The sequence below is a fragment of the Salvelinus alpinus genome, unplaced genomic scaffold, assembly GCF_045679555.1.
Source record: "Salvelinus alpinus unplaced genomic scaffold, SLU_Salpinus.1 scaffold_45, whole genome shotgun sequence".
Lineage (NCBI taxonomy): Eukaryota > Metazoa > Chordata > Actinopteri > Salmoniformes > Salmonidae > Salvelinus > Salvelinus alpinus.
The window spans coordinates 228,729-254,011 of NW_027255986.1; the positions used below are offsets into that span (position 1 = coordinate 228,729).

Here is a 25,283-nt window from a genome sequence, read left to right on the forward strand (position 1 = left end):
CTGTAATATATCAATAACTACTAAAACCTGTAATATCTCAATAACCACTAAAACCCTGACCTGTAACATATCAATAACTACTAAAACCCTGACCTGTAATATATCAATAACTACTAAAACCCTGACCTGTAATATCTCAATAACTACTAAAACCCTGACCTGTAATATATCAATAACTACTAAAACCTGTAATATCTCAATAACTACTAAAACCCTGACCTGTAATATCTCAATAACTACTAAAACCCTGACCTGTAATATATCAATAACTACTAGAACCCTGACCTGTAATATATCAATAACTACTAAAACCCTGACCTGTAATTTCTCAATAACTACTAAAACCCTGACCTGCAATATATCAATAACTACTAAAACCCTGACCTGTAATTTCTCAATAACTACTAAAACCCTGACCTGCAATATATCAATAACTACTAAAACCCTGACCTGTAATATCTCAATAACTACTAAAACCCTGACCTGCAATATATCAATAACTACTAAAACCCTGACCTGTAATATATCAATAACTACTAAAACCCTGACCTGTAATTTCTCAATAACTACTAAAACCCTGACCTGTAATATCTCAGTAACTACTAAAACCCTGACCTGTAATATCTCAATAACTACTAAAACCCTGTAATATCTCAATAACTACTAAAACCCTGACCTGTAATAATTCAATAACTACTAAAACCCTGTAATATCTCAATAACTACTAAAACCCTAACCTGTAATATATCAATAACTACTAAAACCCTAACCTGTAATATATCAATAACTACTAAAACCCTGACCTGTAACATATCAATAACTACTAAAACCCTGACCTGTAATATCTCAATAACTACTAAAACCCTGTAATATATCAATAACTACTAAAACCCTGTAATATATCAATAACTACTAAAACCCTGTAATATCTCAATAACCACTAAAACCCTGACCTGTAATATATCAATAACTACTAAAACCCTGTAATATCTCAATAACTACTAAAACCCTGACCTGTAATATCTCAATAACTACTAAAACCCTGACCTGTAATATCTCAATAACTACTAAAACCCTGACCTGTAATATCTCAATAACTACTAAAACCCTGACCTGTAATATATTATTATATTAGTTATTGATGTTCGTGGAAAAAGTGACGCCAGAGGAGATGGCTGCCGTTTTACGGCTTCCTAACCAATTGTGCTATTGTGTGTTTTTTCACGTTATTTTGGACAATGTTTCTGCCACTGTCTGGATAGCAGGACATCGATTACTCACCTCGTACTGGAGAACGTTTTTTCTTTAATGAGTCGGACGCAAAGGATTTATTTCAGACACCCGACAAGGCCCAAATCCACGTCATTCGCATGAGAAAGCGACAGAGATATTGGGGTGCCTTGTAAGGAACCGACGGCGAGTGGGTAATCTGCCGCTACCATCAGTCCTATTAGCCAACGTACAATCATTGGATAACAAAATAAACAAGCTACGATCGCGAATATGCTACCAACGGGACTTTAAAAACTGTAATATCTTATGTTTCACCAAGTCGTGGCTGAACGATGACATGCATAAGATACAGCTGGCAGGTTTTACACTGTATCGGCAAGATAGAACAGCTGCCTCCAGTAAGACAAGGGGTGGCGGCCTGTGTATATTTGTAAACAACAGCTGGTGCACGAAATCTAATATTAAGGATGTCTCGAGGTTTTGCTCGCCTGAGGTAGAGTATCTCACGATAAGCTGTAGACCACACTATTTACCAAGAGAGTTTATCTATATTTTTCTTAGCTGTCTATTTACCACCACAAGCCGATGCTGCCCTAAGACCGCACTCAATGAGCTGTATAGGGCCATAAGCAAACAGGAAAACGCTCATCCAGAGGCGTTGCTCCTAGTGGCCTGGGACTTTAATGCAAAATCTAAAGCAGGAAGCACCAGTGACTCAGTCAATAAGGAAGTGGTAAGATGATGCAGATGCTAAGCTACATGTTTTGCTAGCACAGACAGGAATATGTTCCGGGATTCTTCCAATGGCATTGAGTACACCACATCAGTCACTGGCTTCATCCGGCCGCAAAGCACTACAGTGGTTAGTGTGTACATCACTGGAGCCAAGCTTCCTGCCATCCAGGATCTCTATACCAGGCGGTATCAGAGGAAGGCCCTAACAACTGCCAAAGACTCCAGCCACCCAAGTCATAGACTGTTCTCTCTGCTACCGCACGGCAAGCGGTACCGGAGCACCAAGTCTAGGTTCAAAAGGCTTCTAAACAGCTTCTACTCCCAAGCCATAAGACTCCTGAACATGTAATCAAATGGCTACCCAGACTATTTGCATTGTCCCCCCACCCCCTCTTTCACGCTGCTCGACTGACCGGTGCCCCCGCACATTGACTCTGCACCAGTACCCCCTGTATATAGCCTCCACATTGACTCTGCACCAGTACCCCCTGTATATAACCTCCACATTGACTCTGCACCAGTACCCCCTGTATATAACCTCCACATTGACTCTGCACCAGTACCCCCTGTATATAGCCTCCACATTGACTCTACACCAGTACCCCCTGTATATAGCCTCCACATTGACTCTGCATCAGTACCCCCTGTATATAACCTCCACATTGACTCTGCACCAGTACCCCCTGTATATAACCTCCACATTGACTCTGCACCAGTACCCCCTGTATATAACCTCGCTACTGTTATTTTACTGCTGCTCTTTAAGAATGTTCTTTTTTTTTAATCCATTTTTTTTACTTAACACATTTTTCTTAAAACTGCATTGTTAGTTAAGGGCTTGTAAGTAAGCATTTCACCTGTTGTATTCGGCGCATGTGACAAATAACATTTGATTTTATCAATAACTACTAAAACCCTTACCTGTAATACATCAATAACTATGAAAACCTGTAAAAAAGAAATGTCCTCTCACTGTCAACTGTGTTTATTTTCAGCAAACTTAACATGCTGTTGTCTCATTGACCCCTGTTGACCTGTAGGTAACTAACCCTGACCCCTGTTGACCTGTAGGTAACTAACCCTGACCCCTGTTGACCTGTAGGTAACTAACCCTGACCCCTGTTGATCTGTAGGTAAGTAACCCTGACCCCTGTAGGTAACTAACCCTGACCCCTGTTGATCTGTAGGTAAGTAACCCTGACCCCTGTTGACCTGTAGGTAACTAACCCTGACCCCTGTTGACCTGTAGGTAACTAACCCTAACCCCTGTTGACCTGTAGGTAACTAACCCTGACCCCTGTTGACCTGTAGGTAACTAACCCTAACCCCTGTTGACCTGTAGGTAACTAACCCTAACCCCTGTTGACCTGTAGGTAACTAACCCTAACCCCTGTTGACCTGTAGGTAACTAACCCTGACCCCTGTTGACCTGTAGGTAACTAACCCTGACCCCTGTTGACCTGTAGGTAACTAACCCTGACCCCTGTTGACCTGTAGGTAACTAACCCTAACCCCTGTTGACCTGTTGGTAACTAACCCTGACCCCTGTTGACCTGTAGGTAACTAACCCTGACCCCTGTTGACCTGTAGGTTCTCCCAGACTCTGGAGAGGGTGTGTGTGGAGATCGTGGAGAGTGGTGTGATGACCAAGGACCTGGCCGGCTGCATCCACGGCCTGGCAAAGTGACTACACACATATATACTACACTATACACTACACACATATATACTACACTATACACTACAATACAGTACAGTCATGTCCGCAGTATGAACCTGGCCAAGTGACTACACGCCTATATACTACACTATACAATACAGGACAGTCATGTCCGCAGTATAACCCTAGCCAAGTGACTACACTATACAGTACAGTCATGTCCGCAGTATAACCCTGGCCAAGTGACTACACACATATATACTACACTATACACTACAATACAGTACAGTCATGTCCACAGTATAACCCTGGCCAAGTGACTACACTAGACAGTCATGTCCACAGTATAACCCTGGCCAAGTGACTACACTAGACAGTCATGTCCACAGTATAACCCTGGCCAAGTGACTACACTAGACAGTCATGTCCACAGTATAACCCTGGCCAAGTGACTACACTAGACAGTCATGTCCACAGTATAACCCTGGCCAAGTGAAACCTATGATTCAATCAGATTGCGGGTTATAAACATTGGCAGTTTTAAAGCTGGAATCCGTAACGGTGATTTTTTTTCTTCTGTTTGCGATATTACAACAGCAAAGAAGTTACTTCAAACAACCAATACTGTTTTTGTCCCCTCGGAGCGCTCCTCTCCTTGGTTTCATCATCATTACCATAATGCTGGTCTCTCCTCTCCTCTGTTTCATCATCATTACCACAATGCTGGACGCTCCTCTCCTCCGTTTCATCGTCATTACCACAATGCTGGACGATCCTCTCCCCTGTTTCATCATCATTACCACAATGCTGGACGCTCAACTCCTCCGTTTCATCATCATTACCACAATGCTGGACGCTCCTCTCCTCCGTTTCATCGTCATTACCATAATGCTGGTCGCTCCTCTCCTCCGTTTCATCATCATTACCACAATGCTGGACGCTCCTCTCCTCCGTTTCATCATCATTACCACAATGCTGGTCTCTCCTCTCCTCTGTTTCATCATCATTACCAAAATGCTTGACTCTCCTCTCCTCCGTTTCATCATTACCACAATGGTGGTCTCTCCTCTCCTCAGTTTCATCATCATTACCACAATGCTGGTCTCTCCTCTCCTCAGTTTCATCATCATTACCACCATGCTGGTCTCTCCTCTCCTCCGTTTCATCATCATTACCACAATGCTGGTCTCTCCTCTCCTCCGTTTCATCATCATTACCACAATGCTGGTCTCTCCTCTCCTCTGTTTCATCATCATTACCACAATGCTGGACGCTCCTCTCCTCCGTTTCATCGTCATTACCACAATGCTGGACGATCCTCTCCTCTGTTTCATCATCATTACCACAATGCTGGACGCTCAACTCCTCCGTTTCATCATCATTACCACAATGCTGGACGCTCCTCTCCTCCGTTTCATCATTATTACCACAATGCTGGTCGCTCCTCTCCTCCGTTTCATCATCATTACCACAATGCTGGACGCTCCTCTCCTCCGTTTCATCATCATTACCACAATGCTGGTCTCTCCTCTCCTCTGTTTCATCATCATTACCAAAATGCTTGACTCTCCTCTCCTCCGTTTCATCATCATTACCACAATGCTGGTCTCTCCTCTCCTCCGTTTCATCATCATTACCACAATGCTGGTCTCTCCTCTCCTCGGTTTCATCATCATTACCACAATGCTGGTCTCTCCTCCTCCGTTTCATCATCATTACCACAATGCTGGTCTCTCCTCCGTTTCATCATCATTACCACAATGCTGGACGCTCCTCTCCTCGGTTTCATCATCATTACCACAATGCTGGTCTCTCCTCTCCTCCGTTTCATTCATCATTACCACAATGCTGGTCTCTCCTCTCCTCTGTTTCATCATCATTACCACAATGGTGGACGCTCCTCTCCTCTGTTTCATCATCATTACCACAATGCTGGTCTCTCCTCTCCTCCGTTTCATCATCATTACCACAATGCTGGTCTCTCCTCTCCTCCGTTTCATCATCATTACCACAATGCTGGTCTCTCCTCTCCTCCGTTTCATCATCATTACCACAATGCTGGTCTCTCCTCTCCTCTGTTTCATCATCATTACCACAATGCTGGTCTCTCCTCTCCTCTGTTTCATCATCATTACCACAATGCTGGTCTCTCCTCTCCTCTGTTTCATCATCATTACCACAATGCTGGACGCTCCTCTCCTCCGTTTCATCATCATCACCACATTGCTGGACGCTCCTCTCCTCCGTTTCATCACCATCACCACAATGCTGGTCTCTCCTCTCCGTTTCATCATCATTACCACAATGCTGGTCTCTCCTCTCCTCTGTTTCATCATCATTACCACAATGCTGGTCTCTCCTCCTCAGTTTCATCATCATTACCACAATGCTGGTCTCTCCTCTCTTCCGTTTCATCATCATTACCACAATGCTGGATGCTCCTCTCCTCGGTTTCATCATCAATACCACAATGCTGGTCTCTCCTCTCCTCCGTTTCATCATCATTACCACAATGCTGGACGCTCCTCTCCTCAGTTTCATCATCATTACCACAATGCTGGTCTCTCCTCTCCTCAGTTTCATCATCATCACCACCATGCTGGTCTCTCCTCCGTTTCATCATCATTACCACAATGCTGGTCTCTCCTCTCCTCCGTTTCATCATCATTACCACAATGCTGGTCTCTCCTCTCCTCCGTTTCATCATCATTACCACAATGCTGGTCTCTCCTCTCCTCAGTTTCATCATCATTACCACAATGCTGGTCTCTCCTCTCCTCCGTTTCATCATCATTACCACAATGCTGGTCTCTCCTCTCTTCCGTTTCATCATCATTACCACAATGCTGGTCTCTCCTCTCCTCCGTTTCATCATCATTACCACAATGCTGGCCTTGAAAAGATGCAATGCCTATAACCCGCAATCGGATTGAATAGGGCCCTTAGTGTTGTCGTACTCACCTTTCTAGTTCATCAAAGTGTTTCATCTAATCCAACCTTTCATGTGATTTTGCAGCTGCAAGCCTAATGAACATTACGTCAACACATCCGACTTTCTGGACGCCATCAGGACCAACCTGGACAAGGCTCTGAGCAAGTGAAGAGGAGGACAACAACACCACCACTAGCGTTAACCCTAACCTAACTTGGTTATGTAGCGTTAACCCTAACCTAACTTGGTTATGTAGCGTTAACCCTAACCTAACTTGGTTATGTAGCGTTAACCCTAACCTAACTCGGTTATGTAGCGTCAACCCTAACCTAACTCGGTTATGTAGCGTCAACCCTAACCTAACTCGGTTATGTAGCGTCAACCCTAAACTAACTCGGTTATGTAGCTTTAACCCTAACCTAACTCGTTTATGTAGCGTCAACCCTAACCTAACTCGTTTATGTAGCGTCAACCCTAACCTAACTCGTTTATGTAGCGTCAACCCTAACCTAACTCGGTTATGTAGCGTCAACCCTAACCTAACTCGTTTATGTAGCGTCAACCCTAACCTAACTCGTTTATGTAGCGTCAACCCTAACCTAACTTGGTTATGTAGCGTTAACCCTAACCTAACTTGGTTATGTAGCGTCAACCCTAACCTAACTTGGTTATGTAGCGTCAACCCTAACCTAACTTGGTTATGTAGCGTCAACCCTAACCTAACTTGTTTATGTAGCGTCAACCCTAACCTAACTTGTTTATGTAGCGTCAACCCTAACCTAACTTGGTTATGTAGCGTTAACCCTAACCTAACTTGGTTATGTAGCGTCAACCCTAACCTAACTTGGTTATGTAGCGTCAACCCTAACCTAACTGGGTTATGTAGCGTTAACCCTAACCTAACTGGTTATGTAGCGTTAACCCTAACCTAACTCGGTTATGTAGCGTTAACCCTAACCTAACTTGGTTATGTAGCGTTAACCCTAACCTAACTTGGTTATGTAGCGTTAACCCTAACCTAACTTGTTTTGACCCCAATATTTCCATTAGCTTGTGTATCCTGTTTGAAGGGCACGTTTGATATTTTCCTTATTTTCTTGTCTGTGGTCCAATACATTCTGGATTCATATGATTAATAACCTATTATTCATATAATGAGATCAATACCAGGGATCAATTTAAAACAACCATTTCAATTAAGCGTAGATTACTCTTGAATGTTGGAATTCAAATGAATGTTGGAATTCAAAAGAATTCTCAATAAATGCAGTATGTACAGTCATCAGTTTCCATATAAAGACTTCTACACTGTAGGCTGCTGACATCTCTACGCTGTACTGACATCTCAAATCAAATGTGCCGAATACAACAGGTGTAGACCTTAGTGAAATGCTTACTTACAAGCCTCTAACCAACAATGCAGTTAAAAAAATATGAATAACAATAAGAAATAACAGGAACCAGTAATTAAAGAGCATCAGTAAAATAACAATAGCGAGACTATATACAGGTGGTACCGGTACAGAGTCAATGTGTGGGGGCACCGGTTAGTCAAGGTAATATGTACATGTAGGTAGAGTTATTAAAGTGACTATGCATAGATAATAACAGAGTAGCAGCAGCGTGAAAGGGGGGGGGGGCAGTGCAAATAGTTTGGGTAGCCATTTGATTAGAAGTTCAGGAGTCTTATGGCTTGGGGGTAGAAGCTGTTTAGAAGCCTTTTGAACCCTCCGATATCGCTTGCCGTGCGGTAGCAGAGAGAACAGTCTATGACTTTGGTGGCTGGAGTCTTTGGCAGTTGTTAGGGCCTTCCTCTGATACCGCCTGGTATAGAGGTCCTCTGGATGGCAGGAAGCTTGCACCGGTGATGTACTGGGCCGTACGCACTACCCTCTGTCGTGCCTTGCGGTCGGAGGCCGAGCAGTTGCCATACCAGGCAGTGATGCTCTCAATTTTGCAGCTGTAGAACCTTTTGAGGATCTGAGGACCCATGACAAATCTTTTCAGTCTCCTGAGGGGGAATAGATTTTGTCGTGCCCTCTTCACAACTGTCTTGGTGTGCTGTCTTTTTAGTTTGTTGGTGATGTGGATACCAAGGAACTTGAAGCTCTCAACCTGCTCCACTACAGCCCCGTCGATGAGAATGGGGGCATGCTCGGTGCTCGGTCTTCCTTCTCCCTTGTCTTGATCATGTTGAGGGAGAGGTTGTTGTCCTGGCACCATACGGCCAGGTCTCTGACCTCCTCCCTATAGGCTGTCTCGTCGTTGATCAGGCCTACCACTGTTGTGTCATCGGCAAACTTAATGATGGTTTTGGAGTCATTGAGGGCGCTATGGTGTTGAACGCTGAGCTGTAGTCAATGAATAGCATTCTCACATAGGTATTCCTTTTGTCCATATGGGAAAGGGAAGTGTGGAGTGCAATAGAGATTGCATCATCTGTGGATCTGCTGGGGCGGTATGCAAATTGGAGTGGGTCGAGGGTTTCTGGGATAATGGTGTTGACATGATAATGGTGTTGACCTGCCTTTAAAAGCACTTCATGGCTACAGACGTGAGTGCTACAGGTCGGTAGTCATTTAGGCAGGTTACCTTAGTCCCTGTGCCCAAGAACTTAAAACATGTTGGTATTACAGACTCGGACAGGGAGAGGTTGAAAATGTCAGTGAAGACACTTGCCAGTTGGTCAGCGCATGCTCGCCGTACGCGTCCTGACAATCCATCTGGCGGCCTTGTGAAAGTTGACCTGTTTAAAGGTTTTACTCACATCAGCTACAGAGAGCGTGTCAGTCGTCTGGAACAGCTGGTGCTCTCATGCATGTTTGTGTTATTTTTTTTCACCTTTATTTAACCAGGTAGGCCAGTTGAGAACAAGTTCTCATTTACAACTGCGACCTGGCCAAGATAAAGCAAAGCAGTGCGACAAAAACAACAACACAGAGTTACACAAACAAACGTACAGTCAATAACACAATAGAAAAATCTATGTACAGTGTGTGCAAATGTAGAAGAGTAGGGAGGTAAGACAATAAATAGGCCATAGAGGCAAAATAAAAACAATTTAGCATTAACACTGGAGTGATAGATGTGCAAGTAGAGATACTGGGGTGCAAAAGAGCAAGAGGATAAATAACAAGATGGGGATGAGGTAGTTGGGTGTGCTATTTACAGATTGGCTGTGTACAGGTACAGTGATCGGCAAGCTGCTCTGACAGCTAATGCTTAAAGTTAGAGAGAGGGAGATATAAGACTCCAGCTTCAGTGATCTTTGCAATTCGCACCAGTCATTGGCAGCAGAGAACTGGAAGGAAAGGCCGGCCAAAGGAAGTGTTGGCTTTGGGGATGACCAGTGAAATATACCTGCTGGAGCGCGTGCTACGGGTGGGTGTTGCTATGGTGACCAGTGAACTGAGGTAAGGCGGGGCTTTACCTAGCATAGACTTATAGATGACCTGGAGCCAGTGGGTTTGGCGACGAATATGTAGTGAGGGCCAGCCAATGAGAGCATGTCGCAGTGGTGGGTAGTATATGGGGCTTTGGTGACAAAACGGATGGCACTGTGATAGACTACATCCAGTTTGGTGAGTAGAATGTTGGAGGCTATTTTGTAAATGACATCGCCGAAGTCAAGGATCGGCAGGATAGTCAGTTTTACGAGGGTATGTTTGGCAGCATGAGTGAAGGAGGCTTTGTTGCGAAATAGTAAGCCGATTCTAGATTTAATTTTGGATTGGAGATGCTTAATGTGAGTCTGGAAGGAGAGTTTACAGTCTAACTAGACACCTATGTATTTGTAGTTGTCCACATATTCTAAGTCAGAACCGTCCGGAGTAGTGATGCTAGTCGGGCGGGAGGGTGCGGGCAGCAATCGGTTGAAGAGCATGCATTTAGTTTTACTTGCACTTAAAAGCAGTTGGAGGCCTCGGAAGGAGTGTTGTTTGGCATTGAAACACTTTTGGAGGTTTGTTAGCACAGTGTCCAAAGAAGGGTCAGATGTATACAGAATGGTGTCGTCTCACCAGCAGCAAGAGCGACATCATTGATATATACAGAGAAAAGAGTCGGCCCGAGAACTGAACCCTGTGGCACGCCCATAGAGACTGCCAGAGGTCCAGACAACAGGCCCTCCGATTTGACACACTGAACTCTATCTGAGAAGTAGTTGGTGAACCAGGCGAGGCAGTCATTTGAGAAACCAAGGCTGTTGAGTCTGCCGATAAGAATGTGGTGATTGACAGAGTCGAAAGCCTTGGCCAGGTCGATGAAGACGGCTGCACAGTACTGTCTTTTATCGTTGGTGATAATGATATCGTTTAGGACCTTGAGCGTGGCTGAGGTGCACCCGTGACCAGCTCGGAAATCAGATTGCATAGTGGAGAAGGTATGGTGATATGTTTGTTAACTTGGCTTTCGAAGATTTTAGAAAGATTTTATTTGCCTCAAAGCGAGCATAGAAGTAGTTTAGCAAGCCCTGCCACATCCGACAAGCGTCAGAGGCGGTGTAGTACAGTTCGATCTTAGTCCTGTTTGATGGTTCGTCAGGGATTTCGGAATTTCTTATAAACTTCCGGGTTAGAGTCATGCTACTTGAAAGCGGCAACTATAGCATTTAGCTCAGTGCGGATGTTGCCTGTAATCCATGGCTTCTGGTTGGGGTACCAAAACCATCATTAAGTTTGCCGATGACACAACAGTGGTAGGCCTGATCACGCTGTAGTCTGCTGACGTGTCTACGTTGTAGGCCGCTGACGTCTCTACGCTGTAGGCCGCTGACGTGTTTACGCTGTAGGCCGCTGACGTGTCTACGCTGTAGGCCGCTGACGTGTCTACGCTGTAGGCCGCTGACGTGTCTACGCTGTAGGCCGCTGACGTGTCTACGCTGTAGGCCGCTGACGTGTCTACGCTGTAGCCCGCTGACGTGTCTACGCTGTAGGCCGCTGACGTGTCTACGCTGTAGGCCGCTGACGTGTCTACGCTGTAGGCCGCTGACGTGTCTACGCTGTAGGCCGCTGACGTGTCTACGCTGTAGGACGCTGACGTGTCTACGCTGTAGGACGCTGACGTGTCTACGCTGTAGGACGCTGACGTGTCTACGCTGTAGGACGCTGACGTGTCTACGCTGTAGGCCGCTGACGTGTCTACGCTGTAGGCCGCTGACGTGTCTACGCTGTAGGCCGCTGACGTGTCTACGCTGTAGGCCGCTGACGTCTCTACGCTGTAGGCCGCTGACGTGTCTACGCTGTAGGCCGCTGACGTCTCTACGCTGTAGGAATCTGACGTCTCTACGCTGTAGGCCGCTGACGTCTCTACGCTGTAGGAATCTGACGTCTCTACGCTGTAGGCCGCTGACGTCTCTACGCTGTAGGAATCTGACGTCTCTACGCTGTAGGCCGCTGACGTGTCTACGCTGTAGGACGCTGACGTGTCTACGCTGTAGGACGCTGACGTGTCTACGCTGTAGGACGCTGACGTCTCTACGCTGTAGGACGCTGACGTCTCTACGCTGTAGGACGCTGACGTCCCTACGCTGTAGGACGCTGACGTCCCTACGCTGTAGGACGCTGACGTCTCTACGCTGTAGGACGCTGACGTCTCTACGCTGTAGGACGCTGACGTCTCTACGCTGTAGGACGCTGACGTCCCTACGCTGTAGGACGCTGACGTCTCTACGCTGTAGGACCCTGACGTCTCTACGCTGTAGAATACTGACAGCAATGAGCATCTCAGGGAGGGATGCTCCTTAACACCTTTGGACTTCACACTCTGGTGTTCACACTACATCAAGTTCTATTTGAATATTTCTTGGTGGCTATTCAAGTTTTTTATTTAACCTTTAACTTTTATTTAACTATTTATCAAATGGACAGAGGTGGCTGATCTTCCAGCCAGCCCAGGGAGGGAAGGTAAAGATGGGTGAAATTCCTCTGACGTCCGGGAGTCACTGTACCACTAATGGAGGGCCACAGATTCTTTCACAGGCAAGATTCAGAAAGCTGTTCCTACTGCGTTGTCTGTACAGCAGGTGGCGACATGGAGGCACAAGTAGATTCCAACTGAAACGACATCACAGGCTGGGCTAAACAATTCCAGGGTTAGGTTAGAAAGACATGATTAGACTACAGAAGCAGTTGGCCTCTTTGACTGTATGATATGGAGATAGGGTTATATACTATACTAACTTACAAGGTTGAAACATACCATCTAGTCATTACAACAAAAGTTCAGTTTGAGGAATTACACAATGCAGACAGATTAAAACAAGACTGAAAAACAGAGACCAAAGAACCTTTATTAAATAGTAATGTGAGGTTTCAGTTGGATTTTCTTCATTCCAAAAACAACTAGTATACCAGGTTTTTAGTTTTAGTGTGAATCAAGGCTGCCCTGCATAGTAGGATGGGGGGGGCAGGTGTTCCCCAAAACAGAACCAGAGAGAGGGTGAATTAGTTTTAACTCGCCCAGTGCTCCGGGACACTTTAGGACCAATGGAATGGTCTAAAAAATGTGCCCGGGCCAGTTAAAACACAAGCACCCAGAGACAGAGGGACAACTGAAACAACCACACTGCTCATTCTCAAGTCAGTCAGTGAAGTCACAGCCTCGCTTGTATTGACTACTGTGTGATGTTACAGAGACCTGCTTGTATTGACCACTGTGTGTAGTTAAAAGTCTTGCTTGTACCGTCTCAGGTAGCCCGGTCCAGATCTGGTTGTACCGTCTCAGGTAGCCCGGTCCAGATCTGGTCGTACCGTCTCAGGTAACCCGGTCCAGATCTGGTTGTACTGTCTCAGGTAGCCCGGTCCAGATCTGGTCGTACCGTCTCAGGTAGTCCGGTCCAGATCTGGTCGTACCGTCTCAGGTAGCCCGGTCCAGATCTGGTCGTACCGTCTCAGGTAGCCCGGTCCAGATCTGGTCGTACCGTCTCAGGTAGTCCGGTCCAGATCTGGTCGTACCGTCTCAGGTAGTCCGGTCCAGATCTGGTCGTACCGTCTCAGGTAGTCCGGTCCAGATCTGGTTGTACCGTCTCAGGTAGCCCGGTCCAGATCTGGTTGTACCGTCTCAGGTAGCCCGGTCCAGATCTGGTTGTACTGTCTCAGGTAGCCCCGTCCAGATCTGGTTGTACTGTCTTGCCAAGTCATTGTCACACCAGGCAGAGCCAGGTCATAGTCAACATTAAAACAACAGCAGTATCTTCACTACAGGAGATGAATGTCAAGCTAAACCAAGTCAAACAAGGTGGGGTAAAAAGGTTTGTTTGTAGAGTAAGAGACAGTACTGTGAGTGGTTACACATCAACAACATGTAGTATCAGCCAGCAGAAACAGCAGACACTTTGGGGAGTAAAAACCTGACTCCAGATCAGCTCATAGAAGACTGTTCCTGTGCTCCTCCATGCTGCAGAACAGACATGTTGTGAAGATCATTCAAACCTATTCTTTAACATGTTATCATATGTATCAATGTCTAATAGAGTGCCTTCAGAAAGTACCCCTCGACTTTTTCCAGATTTTGAAACCCCAGAAGTGGGTTTCAAATGGATTTAATTGTCTTTTTTTTTGTCAACGATCTACACAAAATACTCTGTGACAGTGTAAGAAAAATTCTAACATTTGTAAAAGAGAAATAAAAATAAAACAGGAATATATTGTGATGAGATAAGTACTCAACCCCCTGAGTCAATACATGTTAGAATCACCTTGGCAACGATTACACCTGTGTCTTTCTGGGTACGTTTCTAAGAGCTTTTTAATTCTTCAAGCTCTGTCAACTTGGTTGTTGATCATTGCTAGACTGCCATTTTAAGATCTTGCCATAGAGTTTCAAGTAGTTTTAAGTAAAAACTCTAACTAGGCCACACAGGAACATTCAATGTCATCTTGGTAAGCAACTCAAATGTAAACTGAACAAAAATAGAAAACGCAACATGTAAAGTGTTGGTGCCATGTTTAATGAGCTGAAATAAAAGATCCCAGAAATGTTCCATACGCACAAAAAGCTGATTTCTCTCAAATGTTGTGCACTAATTTGTTTACATCCCTGTTAGTGAGCATTTATCTTTTGCCAAGATAATCCATCCACCTGGCAGGTGTTGCATATCAAGAAGCTGATTAAACAGCATGATCATTACACAGGTGTCCCTTGTGCTGGGGACAATAAAAGGCCACAAAAATGTGCAGTTTTGTCACACAGCACAATGCCATAGATGTCTCATGGAGCGTGCGATTGGCTGCTGACGGCAAGAATGTCCGCCAGAGCTGTTGCCTGATAATTTAATGTTAATTTCTACCATAAGCCGCCTCTGACTTCGTTTTAGAGAATTTGGCAGTACGTCCAACCGGCCTCAGAACCGCGTGTAACCACTCCAGCCCAGGACCTTCATAACCAGCTTCTTCACCTGCGGGATTGTCTGAGACCAGCCAGCCGGACAGCTAATGAAACTGTGGGTTTGCACAACCGAATAATTTCTGAACACAATTCCTGGAAGCTGAACATGTCCCAGTTCTTCCATGGCCTGCATACTCACCCATTGAGCATGTTTGGGATGCTCTGGGTCGACATGTACGAAAGTGTTCCAGTTCCTGCCAATATCCATCAACTTCACACAGCCATTGAAGAGGAGTGGCACAACATTCCACAGGTCTCAATCAACAGCCTTATTAACTCTATGTAATGGGGATGTGTTGCGGTGCTTGAGGCAAACGGTGGTCACACCAGATACTGACTGGTTTTCTGATCCATGCGCCTACCTTTTTGTTAAGGTATCTGTGGCCAACAGATGCATATCTGTATTTTAAGTCATGTGAAATCCATAGATTAGGGCCTAATTAATTTATTTCCATTGACTGATTTCCTTATGAACTGTAACTCAGAAGAATCTTTGAAATTGTAGCATGGTGCGTGTATATTTTTGTTCTGTGTATATTTGGTCTTGTATTTTACGTTTTTGTTCAGCTGAAAGGTGAATTCATCTCCCAGTGTCTGTTGGAAAGCAGACTGAACCAGGTCTTCCTCTAGGATTTTGTCTGTGCTTAGCTCCATTCGGTTCTTTTTTATCCAGTCCTTTATCCAGTCCCCAGTCCTTAATGATGACAAGCATACCCATAACATGATGCAGTCACCACCATGCTTGAACATATGGAGAGTGGTACTCGGTGATGTGTTGTATTGGATGTGCCCCAAACATAACTTTGTGTCCTGAATACAAAGTGTTAATATCTTTGACACATTGTTTGTAGTATTACTTTAGTGCCTTATTGCAAACAGGATGCATGTTTTAGAATATTTGTATTCTGTAGAGGCTTCCTTCTTTTCACTGTCATTCAAGTTAGTATTGTGGAGTAACTACAATGTTGTTGATCCATCCTCAGTTTTCTATCACAGCCATTAAACTCTAACTGTGTTCAAGTCACCATTAGCCTCATGGTGAAATCCCTGAGCGATTTCCTTCCTCTCCTGCAATTGAGTTAGGAATGACTCCTGCATCTTTGTAGTGACTTGGTATATTGATACGCTATCTAAAGTGTAATTAATGACTTCAACATGCTCAAAGGGATGTTCAATGTCTGCTTTTCTATTTTACCCATCTACCAATAGGTGTCCTTCTTTGCGAGCCATTGGAAAACCTCCCTGGTCTTTGTGGTTGAATCTGTGTTTGAAATTCACTGCTCGACTGAGGGACCTTACAGATAATTGTATGTGTGGAGTACAGAGATGAGGTAGTCAATCAAAAATCATGTTAAACCGTATTATTGCACACAGACAGTCCATGCAACTTGTTAAGCACATTTTTATTCCTGAACTTATGTAGGTTTGCCATAATAAAGGGTTTGAATACTTATTGACTCAAGACATTTCAGCTTTTCATAAAAAATTCTACAAACATAAATTCACCTTGAAATTATGGGATATTATTGTGTGTAGGCCAGTGACAACAAATCTCAATGTAATCCATTTTAAATTCAGGCTGTAACACGTGTGTATAAAGGGGTGTGTAGCCTTCCTGAAGGCGCTGTATACAGTGTGTCTAGTTGGATCTAAGATCAGAGTTATACTGCATCTTCTGTCAAAACATACTTATTGGTGAATGATTCCACGGTGGGTAAGATGTCTCTGTGTAAAATTGATTTCTGAGTGCTGATACAGTTCCATCCCAAAACTTATCACAGTTTAGATCTGCCGCTATAGTCTTTATGTCTGCTAGAATATCCCAAAGGACTTCTAGACCAATCATGTCTGCTAGAATATCCCAAAGGACTTCTAGACCAATCATGTCTGCTAGAATATCCCAAAGGACTTCTAGACCAATCATGTCTGCTAGAATATCCCAAAGGACTTCTAGACCAATCATGTCTGGTAGAATATCCCAAAGGACTTCTAGACCAATCATGTCTGGTAGAATATCCCAAAGGACTTCTAGACCAATCATGTCTGGTAGAATATCCCAAAGGACTTCTAGACCAATCATGTCTGGTAGAATATACCAAAGGACTTCTAGACCAATCATGTCTGGTAGAATATCCCAAAGGACTTCTAGACCAATCATGTCTGGTAGAATATACCAAAGGACTTCTAGACCAATCATGTCTGGTAGAATATCCCAAAGGACTTCTAGACCAATCATGTCTGGTAGAATATCCCAAAGGACTTCTAGACCAATCATGTCTGGTAGAATATCCCAAAGGACTTCTAGACCAATCATGTCTGGTAGAATATACCAAAGGACTTCTAGACCAATCATGTCTGGTAGAATATCCCAAAGGACTTCTAGACCAATCATGTCTGGTAGAATATACCAAAGGACTTCTAGACCAATCATGTCTGCTAGAATATCCCAAAGGACTTCTAGACCAATCATGTCTGCTAGAATATCCCAAAGGACTTCTAGACCAATCATGTCTGCTAGAATATCCCAAAGGACTTCTAGACCAATCATGTCTGCTAGAATATCCCAAAGGACTTCTAGACCAATCATGTCTGGTAGAATATACCAAAGGACTTCTAGACCAATCATGTCTGGTAGAATATACCAAAGGACTTCTAGACCAATCATGTCTGGTAGAATATACCAAAGGACTTCTAGACCAATCATGTCTGGTAGAATATACCAAAGGACTTCTAGACCAATCATGTCTGGTAGAATATCCCAAAGGACTTCTAGACCAATCATGTCTGGTAGAATATCCCAAAGGACTTCTAGACCAATCATGTCTGGTAGAATATCCCAAAGGACTTCTAGACCAATCATGTCTGGTAGAATATCCCAAAGGACTTCTAGACCAATCATGTCTGGTAGAATATCCCAAAGGACTTCTAGACCAATCATGTCTGGTAGAATATCCCAAAGGACTTCTAGACCAATCATGTCTGGTAGAATATACCAAAGGACGTCTACACCCAATCGTCAGTCTCAGAGTCACTTCTAATCAGAGACGGGTGGAGCGGATTGGCTGTTGAAGTGCATGTCCTGCCCCTCCATCAGGACAGGTCAGTTCTGGTTCTTAAAGGGTCCATGAACCCCCTCCCTGTGTCTCACTGCCACAGCACGCCCTAACCTAGTCTCTCTCACTGCCACAGCACGACCTAACCCAGTCTCTCTCACTGCCACAGCACGCCCTAACCTAGTCTCTCTCACTGCCACAGCACGCCCTAACCTAGTCTCTCTCACTGCCACAGCACGCCCTAACCCAGTCTCTCTCACTGCCACAGCACGCCCTAACCCAGTCTCTCTCACTGCCACAGCACGCCCTAACCCAGTCTCTCTCACTGCCACAGCACGCCCTAACCCAGTCTCTCTCACTGCCACAGCACGCCCTAACCTTAACCCAGTCTCTCTCACTGCCACAGCACGCCCTAACCCAGTCTCTCTCACTGCCACAGCACGCCCTAACCTAGTCTCTCTCACTGCCACAGCACGGCAGCCATGTTGTCTGTTCCCCACCCATGGTCTCCTCTCCATTCACAAAAGCTGAAGAACATACGCACATCCAGGTGCTGGAGTTGTAGGTGACCTCGTGGAAAACAGAAAGGAAAACGCTGCACACTGCTGATATTTACTGAGAACAATGTTTCCACCATTAGGTCCTGGATACCTGATGAAGACCTACGGGTGGAAACGTTAGAAATATCAGCTGGGAGCAGCAGTGTGGCGTTTTCCTTTCTGTTTTCCTCTCTATTGAACCATGGTCTGTAGTTAGTCCACCAATAACCCATGGTCTGTAGTTAGTCCACCAATAACCCATGGTCTGTAGTTAGTCCACCAATAACCCATGGTCTGTAGTTAGTCCACCAATAAACCATGGTCTGTAGTTAGTCCACCAATAAACCATGGTCTGTAGTTAGTCCACCAATAACCCATGGTCTGTAGTTAGTCCACCAATAACCCATGGTCTGTAGTTAGTCCACCAATAACCCATGGTCTGTAGTTAGTCCACCAATAACCCATGGTCTGTAGTTAGTCCACCAATAACCCATGGTCTGTAGTTAGTCCACCAATAAACCATGGTCTGTAGTTAGTCCACCAATAAACCATGGTCTGTAGTTAGTCCACCAATAACCCATGGTCTGTAGTTAGTCCACCAATAACCCATGGTCTCTTCTCCAATAACCCATGGTCTGTAGTTAGTCCACCAATAACCCATGGTCTCTTCTCCAATAACCCATGGTCTACAGTTAGTCCACCATTAACCCATGGTGTCTAATGGTCTGTAGTCCATTAACAGTATTCTCCTACTGCTCAAGACGTGTTGTAGTTAGCTGTATCCTTCCCAAAGTTGTAGTAGTTGTCCATGTCGTCCATGTTTGCCGTGGTGAGCTTGGTGAGGTTCTGGGAGCCTCCATTATCCATGTTGTTGTTGGCCCCTGAGGTCCCAAAGTCAAAGTTGTCCTCCTCATAGTGGCCCTGGCCCTCCATCTCAGGAAGAGCATCTGGAAACAGACAGAGAAACAGGGCTGTTAGGGAGAGTACAGTGGTAGAACCAACCCCAACCCAGAACACCGTGGTAGAACCAACCCCAACCCAGAACACCGTGGTAGAACCAACCCTAACCCCAACCCAGAACACCGTGGTAGAACCAACCCCAACCCAGAACACAGTGGTTGAACCAACCCCAACCCAGAACACAGTGGTAGAACCAACCCCAACCCAGAACACAGTGGTTGAACCAACCCTAACCCAGAACACAGTGGTTGAACCAACCCCAACCCAGAACACAGTGGTAGAACCAACCCCAACCCAGAACACAGTGGTAGAACCAACCCTAACCCCAACCCAGAACACAGTGGTAGAACCAACCCCAACCCAGAACACAGTGGTAGAACCAACCCCAACCCAGAACACAGTGGTAGAACCAACCCCAACCCAGAACACAGTGGTAGAACCAACCCCAACCCCAACCCAGAACACAGTGGTAGAACCAACCCCAACCCAGAACACAGTGGTAGAACCAACCCTAACCCCAACCCAGAACACAGTGGTAGAACCAACCCTAACCCCAACCCAGAACACAGTGGTAGAACCAACCCTAACCCCAACCCAGAACACAGTGGTAGAACCAACCCTAACCCAGAACACAGTGGTAGAACCAACCCTAACCCCAACCCAGAACACAGTGGTAGAACCAACCCCAACCCAGAACACAGTGGTAGAACCAACCCTAACCCCAACCCAGAACACAGTGGTAGAACCAACCCCAACCCAGAACACAGTGGTAGAACCAACCCTAACCCCAACCCAGAACACAGTGGTAGAACCAACCCTAACCCCAACCCAGAACACAGTGGTAGAACCAACCCTAACCCAGAACACAGTGGTAGAACCAACCCCAATCCAGAACACAGTGGTAGAACCAACCCCAACCCAGAACACAGTGGTAGAACCAACCCCAACCCAGAACACAGTGGTAGAACCAACCCTAACCCCAACCCAGAACACAGTGGTAGAACCAACCCTAACCCAGAACACAGTGGTAGAACCAACCCCAACCCAGAACACAGTGGTAGAACCAACCCTAACCCAGAACACAGTGGTAGAACCAACCCCAACCCAGAACACAGTGGTAGAACCAACCCAGAACACAGTGGTAGAACCAACCCAGAACACAGTGGTAGAACCAACCCCAACCCAGAACACAGTGGTAGAACCAACCCAGAACACAGTGGTAGAACCAACCCCAACCCAGAACACAGTGGTAGAACCAACCCCAACCCAGAACACAGTGGTAGAACCAACCCCAACCCAGAACACAGTGGTAGAACCAACCCCAACCCAGAACACAGTGGTAGAACCAACCCAGAACACAGTGGTAGAACCAACCCCAACCCAGAACACAGTGGTAGAACCAACCCCAACCCAGAACACAGTGGTAGAACCAACCCCAACCCAGAACACAGTGGTAGAACCAACCCCAACCCAGAACACAGTGGTAGAACCAACCCTAACCCCAACCCAGAACACAGTGGTAGAACCAACCCCAACCCAGAACACAGTGGTAGAACCAACCCCAACCCAGAACACAGTGGTAGAACCAACCCTAACCCCAACCCAGAACACCGTGGTAGAACCAACCCCAACCCAGAACACAGTGGTAGAACCAACCCCAACCCAGAACAGTGGTAGAACCAACCCCAACCCAGAACACAGTGGTAGAACCAACCCTAACCCCAACCCAGAACACCGTGGTAGAACCAACCCCAACCCAGAACACAGTGGTAGAACCAACCCAGAACACAGTGGTAGAACCAACCCCAACCCAGAACACAGTGGTAGAACCAACCCAGAACACAGTGGTAGAACCAACCCCAACCCAGAACACAGTGGTAGAACCAACCCCAACCCAGAACACAGTGGTAGAACCAACCCCAACCCAGAACACAGTGGTAGAACCAACCCAGAACACAGTGGTAGAACCAACCCAGAACACAGTGGTAGAACCAACCCCAACCCAGAACACAGTGGTAGAACCAACCCCAACCCAGAACACAGTGGTAGAACCAACCCCAACCCAGAACACAGTGGTAGAACCAACCCCAACCCCAACCCAGAACACAGTGGTAGAACCAACCCTAACCCCAACCCAGAACACAGTGGTAGAACCAACCCCAACCCAGAACACAGTGGTAGAACCAACCCCAACCCAGAACACAGTGGTAGAACCAACCCTAACCCCAACCCAGAACACCGTGGTAGAACCAACCCCAACCCAGAACACAGTGGTAGAACCAACCCCAACCCAGAACAGTGGTAGAACCAACCCCAACCCAGAACACAGTGGTAGAACCAACCCTAACCCCAACCCAGAACACCGTGGTAGAACCAACCCCAACCCAGAACACAGTGGTAGAACCAACCCAGAACACAGTGGTAGAACCAACCCCAACCCAGAACACAGTGGTAGAACCAACCCCAACCCAGAACACAGTGGTAGAACCAACCCCAACCCAGAACACAGTGGTAGAACCAACCCCAACCCAGAACACAGTGGTAGAACCAACCCAGAACACAGTGGTAGAACCAACCCCAACCCAGAACACAGTGGTAGAACCAACCCCAACCCAGAACACAGTGGTAGAACCAACCCCAACCTAGAACACAGTGGTAGAACCAACCCCAACCCAGAACACAGTGGTAGAACCAACCCTAACCCCAACCCAGAACACAGTGGTAGAACCAACCCCAACCCAGAACACAGTGGTAGAACCAACCCCAACCCAGAACACAGTGGTAGAACCAACCCTAACCCCAACCCAGAACACCGTGGTAGAACCAACCCCAACCCAGAACACAGTGGTAGAACCAACCCCAACCCAGAACAGTGGTAGAACCAACCCCAACCCAGAACACAGTGGTAGAACCAACCCTAACCCCAACCCAGAACACCGTGGTAGAACCAACCCCAACCCAGAACACAGTGGTAGAACCAACCCAGAACACAGTGGTAGAACCAACCCCAACCCAGAACACAGTGGTAGAACCAACCCAGAACACAGTGGTAGAACCAACCCCAACCCAGAACACAGTGGTAGAACCAACCCCAACCCAGAACACAGTGGTAGAACCAACCCCAACCCAGAACACAGTGGTAGAACCAACCCAGAACACAGTGGTAGAACCAACCCAGAACACAGTGGTAGAACCAACCCCAACCCAGAACACAGTGGTAGAACCAACCCCAACCCAGAACACAGTGGTAGAACCAACCCCAACCCAGAACACAGTGGTAGAACCAACCCCAACCCCAACCCAGAACACAGTGGTAGAACCAACCCTAACCCCAACCCCAGAACACAGTGGTAGAACCAACCCCAACCCAGAACACAGTGGTAGAACCAACCCTAACCCAGAACACAGTGGTAGAACCAACCCTAACCCCAACCCAGAACACCGTGGTAGAACCAACCCCAACCCAGAACACAGTGGTAGAACCAACCCCAACCCAGAAACAGTGGTAGAACCAACCCCAACCCAGAACACAGTGGTAGAACCAACCCTAACCCCAACCCAGAACACCGTGGTAGAACCAACCCCAACCCAGAACACAGTGGTAGAACCAACCCAGAACACAGTGGTAGAACCAACCCTAACCCCAACCCAGAACACAGTGGTAGAACCAACCCCAACCCAGAACACAGTGGTAGAACCAACCCCAACCCAGAACACAGTGGTAGAACCAACCCCAACCCAGAACCCAGTGGTAGAACCAACCCCAACCCAGAACCCAGTGGTAGAACCAACAGGACCAACCCAGTGGAAGGACCAACAGGACCAACCCAGTGGAAGGACCAACAGGACCAACCCAGTGGAAGGACCAACAGGACCAACCCAGTGGTAGAACCAACAGGACCAACCCAGTGGTAGAACCAACAGGACCAACCAGTGGTAGAACCAACAGGACCAACCAGTGGTAGAACCAACAGGATCACAAACAAAGTTTTAACAAACAGGATATACAACCACGAAGTCAGGCTGCTCATTGACGGCTACTAACACTAAGCCTACAATAAGAAGGCTACAGGAATGGTAGTTAGGTGGCTGAATAAATAAGTGATGGATCGTGAGATGAGAGGAAGGAAGGGAAAGAGAGTTAAGCCCTACCTTGTCTGTCAGGGGAGATGTCCATGCTGGGTTAGGGTAAAGGGTTAGGGGTAAAGCCCTACCTTGTCCGTCAGGGGAGATGTCCATGCTGGGTTAGGGTAAAGGGTTAGGGGTAAAGCCCTACCTTGTCCGTCAGGGGAGATGTCCATGCTGGATTAGGGTAAAGGGTTATGGGTAAAGCCCTACCTTGTCTGTCAGGGGAGATGTCCATGCTGGGTTAGGGTAAAGGGTTAGGGGTAAAGCCCTGCCTTGTCTGTCAGGGGAGATGTCCATGCTGGGTTAGGGTAAAGGGTTAGGGGTAAAGCCCTACCTTGTCTGTCAGGGGAGATGTCCATGCTGGGTTAGGGTAAAGGGTTTGGGGTAAAGCCCTGCCTTGTCTGTCAGGGGAGATTTCCATGCTGGGTTAGGGTAAAGGGTTAGGGGTAAAGCCCTACCTTGTCCGTCAGGGGAGATGTCCATGCTGGGTTAGGGTAAAGGGTTAGGGGTAAAGCCCTACCTTGTCTGTCAGGGGAGATGTCCATGCTGGGTTAGGGTAAAGGGTTAGGGGTAAAGCCCTGCCTTGTCCGTCAGGGGCGATGTCCATGCTGGGTTAGGGTTAGGGTAAAGGGTTAGGGGTAAAGCCCTACCTTGTCTGTCAGGGGAGATGTCCATGCTGGGTTAGGGTAAAGGGTTAGGGGTAAAGCCCTACCTTGTCCGTCAGGGGAGATGTCCATGCTGGGTTAGGGTAAGGGTTAGGGGTAAAGCCCTGCCTTGTCTGTCAGGGGAGATGTCCATGCTGGGTTAGGGTAAAGGGTTAGGGGTAAAGCCCTACCTTGTCTGTCAGGGGAGATGTCCATGCTGGGTTAGGGTAAAGGGTTAGGGGTAAAGCCCTGCCTTGTCTGTCAGGGGAGATGTCCATGCTGGGTTAGGGTAAAGGGTTAGGGGTAAAGCCCTACCTTGTCTGTCAGGGGAGATGTCCATGCTGGGTTAGGGTAAAGGGTTAGGGGTAAAGCCCTGCCTTGTCTGTCAGGGGAGATGTCCATGCTGGGTTAGGGTTAGGGTAAAGGGTTAGGGGTAAAGCCCTACCTTGTCTGTCAGGGGAGATGTCCATGCTGGGTTAGGGTAAAGGGTTAGGGGTAAAGCCCTACCTTGTCCGTCAGGGGAGATGTCCATGCTGGGTTAGGGTAAAGGGTTAGGGGTAAAGCTCTATCTTGTCCGTCAGGGGAGATGTCCATGCTGGGTTAGGGTAAAGGGTTAGGGGTAAAGCCCTACCTTGTCTGTCAGGGGAGATGTCCATGCTGGGTTAGGGTAAAGGGTTAGGGGTAAAGCCCTACCTTGTCTGTCAGGGGAGATGTCCATGCTGGGTTAGGGTAAAGGGTTAGGGGTAAAGCCCTACCTTGTCTGTCAGGGGAGATGTCCATGCTGGGTTAGGGTAAAGGGTTAGGGGTAAAGCCCTGCCTTGTCTGTCAGGGGAGATGTCCATGCTGGGTTAGGGTAAAGGGTTAGGGGTAAAGCCCTACCTTGTCTGTCAGGGGAGATGTCCATGCTGGGTTAGGGTAAAGGGTTAGGGGTAAAGCCCTACCTTGTCTGTCAGGGGAGATGTCCATGTTGGGTTAGGGTAAAGGGTTAGGGGTAAAGCCCTGCCTTGTCTGTCA

General features: G+C 46.7%; 3 protein-coding genes across 4 annotated transcripts in view; 1 reads left to right on the forward strand and 2 right to left on the reverse strand.

Moving 5' to 3' along the window:
* The window catches only part of LOC139567135 (isocitrate dehydrogenase [NADP], mitochondrial-like), a 131,729-nt gene extending 120,381 nt beyond the window's left edge, over positions 1-11,348 (forward strand). The window contains exons 10-11 of the mRNA XM_071388618.1: positions 3,559-3,651; positions 6,645-11,348. Of these exons, the coding sequence (XP_071244719.1) occupies positions 3,559-3,651; positions 6,645-6,729 (178 nt within the window). The 3' untranslated portion in view covers positions 6,730-11,348. The remainder of the gene's footprint in view (positions 1-3,558; positions 3,652-6,644) is intronic.
* Positions 11,175-15,119, reverse strand: LOC139567127 (streptococcal hemagglutinin-like). Its single transcript, XM_071388609.1, has 2 exons — positions 15,085-15,119; positions 11,175-12,255 (listed from the first exon to the last, which is right to left on the reverse strand). The coding sequence occupies exons 1-2, from the start codon at positions 15,117-15,119 to the stop codon at positions 11,175-11,177; spliced, it is 1,116 nt and encodes a 371-aa protein (XP_071244710.1).
* A 1,210-nt stretch (positions 15,120-16,329) lies between these two features.
* The window catches only part of znf710b (zinc finger protein 710b), a 50,680-nt gene continuing 41,726 nt past the window's right edge, over positions 16,330-25,283 (reverse strand). For both annotated transcript variants that reach the window (XM_071388617.1, XM_071388616.1), the window contains one exon: positions 16,330-19,484. In XM_071388617.1, coding sequence (XP_071244718.1) covers positions 19,294-19,484 — 191 coding nt within the window. In that variant the 3' untranslated portion in view covers positions 16,330-19,293. The remainder of the gene's footprint in view (positions 19,485-25,283) is intronic.